The sequence below is a fragment of the Halyomorpha halys genome, unplaced genomic scaffold (genome assembly GCF_000696795.3).
Source record: "Halyomorpha halys isolate HHAL.00 unplaced genomic scaffold, Hhal_1.1 Scaffold26.1, whole genome shotgun sequence".
Classification (NCBI taxonomy): Eukaryota; Metazoa; Arthropoda; class Insecta; order Hemiptera; family Pentatomidae; genus Halyomorpha; species Halyomorpha halys.
Genome location: NW_027115055.1, coordinates 305,811 through 314,658, shown reverse-complemented (window position 1 = coordinate 314,658; position 8,848 = coordinate 305,811). Strand labels below are relative to the sequence as shown.

The 8,848-nt window shown below is 27.6% G+C and overlaps 1 protein-coding gene and 1 long non-coding RNA gene across 3 annotated transcripts; one reads left to right on the top strand and one right to left on the bottom strand.

Annotated features, from left to right (window-relative positions):
- The first annotated feature begins 118 nt into the window (after nt 1-118).
- Nucleotides 119-5,049, top strand: LOC106683315 (actin-binding Rho-activating protein). 2 transcript variants are annotated; one of them, XM_014424695.3, is made up of 4 exons: nt 119-397; nt 846-1,026; nt 3,208-3,300; nt 3,492-5,049. In XM_014424695.3, the coding sequence occupies exons 1-4, from the start codon at nt 252-254 to the stop codon at nt 3,609-3,611; spliced, it is 540 nt and encodes a 179-aa protein (XP_014280181.1). In that variant the 5' UTR covers nt 119-251; the 3' UTR covers nt 3,612-5,049. The 2 variants fall into 2 exon arrangements, with proteins under 2 accessions (XP_014280181.1, XP_014280190.1); XM_014424704.3 differs by lacking the exon at nt 3,208-3,300.
- Nucleotides 5,050-5,995: 946 nt separating this feature from the next.
- Nucleotides 5,996-6,759, bottom strand: LOC106683325 (uncharacterized). The gene is made up of 2 exons (XR_001343537.3): nt 6,651-6,759; nt 5,996-6,548 (listed from the first exon to the last, which is right to left on the bottom strand). It is a non-coding gene; the product is annotated as an uncharacterized lncRNA (long non-coding RNA).
- Between the last annotated feature and the right edge of the window lie 2,089 nt (nt 6,760-8,848).

Genomic DNA, 8,848 nt, shown 5'->3' with positions numbered 1-8,848 from the left:
AATATTTGACTTGATATTTATTTAAAAAATGTTAAATATTTAGATTATTTTGTTTGTTACCCACTTCCTGATTCTTTTTACAGTTTCCTGTTTACTGCAGTTGTCTGTTCAATTTCAGGTGTATAGTTTGGGCGAGCATTGTTTACATCATTTGCATGATTCATGAAATATTTCTGTAATGATACATCCAGGTCACAGCCCACATATTGGCAGAGGTCCAGGTCAGGACAGCCAGTTGCTGATCTGCTATCATGCCAGTTGGAGGAAGTTTGAATAAATTCATCAATAAGTTCAACAGTGAAGCAAACAAACACCAGGAAACTCAGAGCAACAACCCCTTCTCTAGTTCCTTCAGTGGGGGTCAAAGGCCAAGGGTTTCCAAAGAGGAATATGGAAGGTAGTTGGATATGTGCTAAATGATTTTAGTATTCATAGTTTATTTATTTTTATGCTGTTAATAAAATTGTTTTTGTGAATTCAGTCTTAAATTGTTAAGTTAATCATATAAATTAATACTTGATACCTTCAGTTGAGATTTAATAATGAAAACTTTTAACAAAAAATTGGCCAAATTAGATATAAACACTCTATTCATGCAATATTCTATCTAAATTAACGAACAAATAATATCCTTGATTTCAATTTCCAATAACAGATTAAAAATGTTTAATTGTTTTAAAATATTATTAATAAACATCAAAATCATTAAGATCATAACAACAATTATTGATAAATGCTATAATAATTAAACATCATAATGATTATGGTCATAACAATTATTGATGATATAACAGGTCTTCAAGCTTAGCTCTTCTGTCTCAATAATAAAAATTTGATTTCTGTAGACCTAAGGCTGGTTCAAAAACTGAGGCGAGAGGCCTACAAGCAAAATCTCATATTAATAAAGAGATACTAGAGTTATGTAACATCATCTATGAACTTGCTCTGCTGAACAGAAATGAAAGTGATGATGAAAATGACATAGATGACAAAAATATTGTGGTTACTTTTGGAGAACTCTTTGAGGTATGCACAAAAATACTCATAGATTATTTTATAATACATATCGCTGTTTTGCTTGAATAGTGGCATGACTGATAAAAAAAAAGTTTTGATTTTATTTTGAAAGAGGATGTGTTTCAAAGATATTACTGTTGACAGGTGTTTCTTTTTCTACTTTAGTCCCTCTATGGACTGTCCCAAAGATAGTGGAATTGAAAAATAGCCACAGCCTACAGTACAATCTATAGATTAAATCAAACACAATACATTTTTGTTGGATGCGTCACTATTCAGGGAAAACAACATGTATCATTGTTCTGAATTGCTTATGTATTTTTGTTCTTCACAGAATTTATTTTTTACTAGAATTATTGTGATAAATTCCTAAGTCCCAACTTTGTATGGAGAACCATTTAGAACTTGATAAATTAAAATATTAATACACACGAACAAAAGAATGATTAAATAAATATAGCAGTTCTTATTATATATTCTTTATATTTAAATCAATCAGAATAATTGAAATTATTTAATTATTTTAAAGTATTTCACCACTGGAATTATTTACACTGAAATTACATATTAATAAAAGTTAATTAATTACAGTGAAATTCTTAGTTACTTTGAAATATAAGTAATTTGAATAAACCTAAACAAACAAAATTTACACTTATAATTCGTTTTATTTTGGACATTTATTGCTTTTAAAAACTGAATAAGTCTTGCTGTTGTTTTCTCTGAACATGTGTATATTTATGGCTTATGGACCTATACATTCACTAGGAATAAGCATGATCGCTAAGTCTCTTCCAGAATAGCGACCCATTGGTCCATCTTCTTTTGATAGATACTGAAAAAAAAACCTTAAAGTCAAATTCTTCGCACTGTGTTTTGTTATTGACCAAGAAGAGTAATTTATGCTTTATTATTATTTCATGTCTACAACCAGGATATTGGTCTTCATTTTCTCCATTCTCTATCAGTTTTGCTATCCAATTATTTTCATTTCCTGGCTCATTCGTCATGCAATTCAACCATTTTAATTTTGGGTAGCTAACAATTGGACATCTGTGCAAGAGTTCTGTTATCAGAACTGTTCAGATTGCACTGTTGAGATTGCATGTATATGAACTGTCCAGTGAAGTCTATTCAGATGTTTGTTATTATTGGATCAATATCAAAATCACAGAACATAATAATATATATTTGATATTTTATTACTCTTTCCTAACCAAATTTCCCCCTTATTAGTAACAGGACAAAAAAAATTGTCAGAGAATTTTAAAAAGTCTGCTCTTTCTGGGAAAAACTTTCAGGTAGTCCAGGTTTCTAAACAGTAGAAGACCACAGGATGAATAAAGATTTTCATATTTCATTTATTCATATAGATATAAATAAATAGAAAAAAATAAAAATAATCTACTATGTTATCAGTGAAAGTGGGCAATTAGATTTTATGTCAAAGATGGTACTGGTGGTTTGGATACCAGAGTCTCTTACTGATGTTTTTTGAGCAAGGCCAAAGAGTAAACATGCAAGAGCATCACCCTACCAGATAAATGTTTCTAAAGAGAATGATTCTGACATATATTTATGTTTTAGAATCATAAAATTAGTATTCTTAAAAATTTGACTGCTCCGGTATAAAGCCAGTGCTTGATGAGGCTACAAATACCTTCCAGTGGTGGATCCATCAAGTGGCTTAATTAATTTCCTTCTATGAGGTTCCAATGCTTAGTGCCAGTAATTCGTCTCTCTGTATATTAAATGCAAATTTGCAGCAGATATTTATTGCACTGTGTAACAGCGGTTTAACTAAAAAAATGATAATGAGTTTAATGATTTATTTAATGATTACAAGTTTATTGATATTGATTTTATACATAAACTATTAAGCTTAAATGTATTAAATTAATGAGTAGAAAATATATTTTTATACTAGCTGGACAAGTGTTTCTGAACTTATAACATATAATCTGCTCAGTGCAGTTTTATTTTTTATTTTTTTTTCACATGATTCACTAAAGTAGATCATGGATTGAAATTTTATCATATATGTATTATTCTTAAAGCACTCGAGCAAATACAGTGAAATCATGAAATGCTTAAAGTAATTATTTACTTTTAAATATATGGGACTAATCTTTTTTAAAAAAAAATTAATTTTTTTTTTAACCCCAAATAAAAGAAATTCAAAATTTGCAGACATATACAACGATTAGCAACAAAGTTGTAGGACTCCTGATTCAAGCCAAGAAGAAGGGATTGGTATATTTTGAAAAAGAAATGCTTTTTCAGGTAGACATTTATTTAATATGTTTTTGTTTATAATCATATAGTTAATATGAATACATTATAATTAATATTATTTTTATTTATCAAAATTTTTATTTATCAATATTTATTGGCTTTCTTAATATTTTCAAGAAAATCATGTTAGTATAATTTTGTTTACTTAAGGTACAATTAAAATTACATTTACTTTACAGAGAAGAGATGATGATGAACTCATTGTCCTATTGAAACCAATAAAAGAAATTAATGCTATCGCCAAGGGTAATTCCCAACCAACATCATGTCAAGATCTGGAAGAACAGGAACTCACATAAAGCTACTTCAGAATTCTGTATAAAGTTATTTGATAAGTTGTAAAAATAATCATTTTTTTAAGTGTCCTGTTAAAGCAAAGAATTTCTCAATATAGCTCATTTTTAGGAAAACTTTAAAAAAAAGATTGTTTTATAGTTAAGTAAAAGTTGGTAGTTAGTTTATAGTTGTAAAAGTTTCCTTCTTGATCTCTATACTTTTGTGAAGGAAAAATCTTGTTAAAATTTGGACAAAGTTTTTACAGAATATTGAAAGGGATATATTGTGCTATAACATAATTTCATTCTTTTAAAAGAAATAATACTACACATATTTATTGTAAATAAGCATAAGATAAATCACCAAATCTTATAATCATCAGTAATGGTAGAAGTTATAACACAGGACTAAGTTGCTATACCTCCTTTTAATTATAACAATATTTCCTTAAAAAATATCATGTAACAAAATTGTATGTTTTTACTTCCTTTTAATCTAAAAAATAAATAACCTTGGTTTTTATATCCTTCTCTTTTGCATTCACAAATACTAATTATAATAATTAGTTTATGTATTTTCTTAAAACTTTTGACAATGTGTCATTTGTTAAAAAAATAATCAATTAGATTACAGAATAGTCTACATTAGCAACATTTAAGCTTTAAACTTTAAAAAATACCCGTTGGTCAATAATTGAGGCATGGAATTGGAAAAGGCTGTAAGTGCCAAAAATTTTGACATTACAATGATGAAGAAATCAGCATCAATCAACTAGTAACTACTGCAAGTTACTATCTTGAATGGTTTAGTTCCTAGAGCTGTAATTTTTTTCATAATTTTAACACAAGCATGGCCAGCTGACTGTTTTTCTCAATATTATTTTTTTGGCACTTACAGCATATTCCATTGTCATGCCTCAATTGTTTTTCTTTATGCAGACAAACTCTTCACTTCATTTTTTTTCATGTCAGTAATTATTCTTATATTGAAAAATATAATAAAAATGAGATTAATAATGTATTATTAAATAATGTTTTTTTAAATCTTTATTTATTGTTTTTATAACTTGATATAGTCATGATAGTATCAATCTTACATTATTTGATTCATCATTGTTTGTTTCTGTAACTTGATTTCTTTGTATGAAAGATGATGGTAATATATCGACCTCTTCATTATTTTTAGAACATTTATACTTTTAACCTGTTACCTTCATTCAATTTGAAATCTCTAAGTTTTTTTAGAAACTAAAATAAATAAAGGGCATCATTAAAGTAATTGTTACACTTCTATAAGCAGAGTAAAAATTGCTATTTTGGTTTACCTATCGCTCTACCACAGTTGACAGATAAAACATCTAGTAGGAATCTTCTTAGTTAATACTACTTACCTTTTCTGTTTACAAAATAGTCTTAATACCTTAAAAATAAATAGTTATGTGATACATTTTGAAAGTAACAATGTCTTTTTTTTTATGGAACACTTTTTCCAAACAAACAAAATATGTAATGATTGTTAGGAAAGAATAAAAAGTATATTAACCGGCTTCACTTTTTCAAACTACAACTTGTTCTATATTGTTTATAATTGACTTAGATAAAGAGTTTATTCTAAATGCATTTGTTCTTAAGGAAACTCTTAATCTTCACTTCGTTTTTTATTTCTATAAATACTAATACATATGATGTTATTGTGTTAATGAATTATAATTAGGAAAAAAATGAATTCAATTTTATATAATTGTAGCAATTACCTTTTAAAAATTTTTTGAGTATCAGGTTGAGCTGTTATGAATAATTTAAATTATAATAAAATACATAATCTGTTTAGAATACACTGTAGTTGGCTGCTAAAAAGCTATAGTTGATATTTTAATTATTTTGGTAATTATAAGAAATCATGCTTTGCTGTTTATTTATATTTAATTAATATGAAAATTTCTAAAATCAAAATCATCAATTATATTTTTAAGCAATTAAGTCGTGGGTCAATCCATACCAAGTGTTCCAAAATAAATTAAATTAGTCGTTTAACCATTTTTAATTTTTTTGTGTGTTTATTTTATTTCTCCATGTTTCTAGATATAAAAATATTGGAAGAATTTTTTCAAAAAATTTATTCTTACTACTAATATAGTAAACACTAATTTATTTATTTTTGACCTCCTAAAGTTTGAAATTTTCAATTTTCTCAGACTTTGAGCTTTCACATCAGTGATGGGACTGAAGTAAACTTCAATACAATTTTAACCATAAAACCAAAGAAGAATGGCAATAAAGATAAAAGGTTATTTTTTTTTGCGCTAGATCTAATAAAATGTTTTAGAAAGATTTTGAATAATAGAGAATTAAAAATGATAAAAATCTTATATAAAATAAAGATTCTTATATAAGGAAAAATAAAAAAAGAAGTTTAGAGAACTATTTAATCTTGATTCACTGGAGTTTTTATAAATTTAAATATTGCTATTCTTCTTTTTAATTGTTTCCTCTTCTACCACTGTGTGATATGGATGCGCCTGCTTATAATACTGAATCCATAAAATCTGTTACTGTACCATCTGTCACCTCCTCCAGGGGATTCTTCTTCTGTCAAAGTTCGACACCTCTCTCTCAAGTTCTTCTGGCCCTTTCCTCAGATACTCTTCCATCAATGTTTTCCTCTAATGTGCTCTTGGCAGCATGTATTTATGGAATTTGAGAGACATGATTGAACCATCTTAGATGATTTTCTTCTATTACTGTCACTGCTGACCTTACTGAGATTTTTCTTATCCTACTATTTTCGCAGGCGATCTACTCTCTTCACTTCTCTCTTTTTTAGGAATCCTTTCTTGAAACACCTCACTGCCGACTCTCTCTCTTATTAATCTATTGATCCAGCTCTAGTTATTTATCCAAGCACCCAGATACTTGAAATCTCTTAATGGTACTCCATTCAAGTGGACTATTCTGAGACCTCTTCAATACATTTTAAAAAAATTGCATTTTTAGTCACACTGCTCTTAATTAATAGTTCCATACTAATAAATTAATTAGTAAAAAAAAACAGAAATAACATACCAGTACGAAGTTTCATTGTGGATTCTTCTCATGATAGAAGAGGATCAGAACTACTTCAATTAAGTTTAAAAGAGGAGGTAACAAAGTGTCCTCTGAAATAAAGAAAAATATTCACTGTAATAAAGAATCCATTGAAACAAAGAATTCAGTGTAATGTTATTTTTTTCTAATCTTATTTATATTGTTATTTATATACCGGTTACTATGACTCACTATTAGAAAAGTTGGACATATGGCGATATAACTGCATATTGAATGCATTTTTCTGACCAAAATCTGACATCATTCAGACTTCGAGTTGATTCAGTCATTTTGACTTCATAATCATAGAGTTAAGGTAACAATGAGTGAACTGAAATAACGTGCCAATAGTCTTTTGACCATTTTTAATTTTATGTTTAATTCTTATGATATAAAAACGATAGAAAATTTTTTTCAAGCAATTTATTCTTACTGCTAATATGATAAAAACTAATTTTTTTTTTTTACCTCTTTAAGGTTTACGTTTTCAATTTTCTCAAACATGGATCTTTAATAACTAGGAGATGGGATTGGGTTATCTTCAGTTCAATTATTTCATATCAGCAGTAAAAGTAAATTAGTAAAATAAATATCAGCACTAATCCTTTTGCATAAAACCACACCTTTAAAAAAGTAGTTCTTCCATTTTTTTTTAAAGTGATATAACTTTTGAAAGTTCAGGAAAACTGCAAATGCTTGCATTCATTGAAACTCCTGTGCCTTTCCTTAGATTCTCTTCAATCAATATACTCTCTAATGTGATCTTAGCGGCACAGTGTTATGGCACTCAAGAGACATGATCGAACAATCTTAAACGATTTTCTTCTGTTACCATGCTCATTGTACTAAGATTTTTCTTATCCTAGTATTACTTATGTGGTCTGTCCTTTTGTTTTTATTTTTTTACCCTTGTAAGAATTGAATTCTAAGGTCTAAATTTGCCTTTTATGTTTAGTGGTTTTGATGTGGTTTCAATAAACATATCTTGTTGAAGGAATTGGAGGTTTACCTCCATTGTTTCCAAAACTATGAATTCATCTGTGTTAGCGAACATAGAGATAAGTTGATAGGGTCTCATATTATGTTTTATATCCGAGAGTAAACAGCAGAGGACTGCGACTCACCCATGTCTGATACTTTGTTTGTTAAAAAGTCATAAATTACAAATATATATGTTAAAATAAAATGAATTATCAGGTGTAAATGTATCAATTTTTTCTATTTAAAACGTGGGAAAATACAGCTTTGGATAACAGAAAAATATAATCGTATGACAAGTTCGCAACTCTATTATTCGATTAATTTGCATTTAGCATTGGTAGAATTCTCGTCGCTTGTATTTTTATTCCGTTTTAAACTTTACGAACATAGTAAAATAATAATATAAAAACAAACTATGATATAATAAATAATAGTTTCCGAGTACAAGTGTTGCGAATTCTGCATTACGTAACATTGCCCATTGACTGCACAATTCATCGTTTTTCAGACACGATTTTCTATACAATTATAAATAATTTTTAAATTACATATAAAAATATTTGGGAAGACAATTATAAACTGATTATGTTAAAAAAAAAAAAAACAGGAGCTGAGGAAGGAAAACAGGTAAAGTTATTTTGATATCAATGCTGTTTTTATTATATTAGTTATATCATTTAAAATAAATGTTCTCAAATCTTATATATTTTTTGTTAAACAACGTACGAAGTAGGTCTACTAAAAAGATTAAAATACTTGTTTCCACGCCAATAGCCGATTAGTAAGAAATAGTCATCATTGTACTAATTTGGTTTTCAATTTCTTTTTAAGCGGTTTATTTATTTTCAAATATTTGTAAGTTTTAAATTCGTATTTTTATGATTCAACTTGATCTTCTCGAAGAAAATAGGAGGTAGTATAAAGATTTATATATTGATAAAAGTTAATAAAATGTGTAATTCTTTTTTGGTAATGCCACCAAAATATTTTTTTAGCTTCCTTGGGAATTTTTTTTTTTTAATTGTTTGCAACGTTTAATGTTTATTATCTTTTAAATTTTCAAAAGTAATTGACCATGCCAAATAAGACAAATGCAGTCGCTTTTTACACCCTATTTCATGAGCAGAATACATATATATTTGTTGTTATACATACCTATTTTGAAGTCGGCAAAAACAAGATATTTTATTCTACCA

What these genes read in the sequence shown, in the direction of transcription:
- LOC106683315 (XM_014424695.3), top strand. Translation starts at nt 252, where the DNA reads ATGCCAGTTGGAGGAAGTTTGAATAAATTCATCAATAAGTTCAACAGT. An exon ending in TCCAAAGAGGAATATGGAAG is followed by an intron (nt 398 to 845) that starts GTAGTTGGATAT and finishes TGATTTCTGTAG; the next exon opens with ACCTAAGGCTGGTTCAAAAA. An exon ending in AAAAAGAAATGCTTTTTCAG is followed by an intron (nt 3,301 to 3,491) that starts GTAGACATTTAT and finishes TTTACTTTACAG; the next exon opens with AGAAGAGATGATGATGAACT.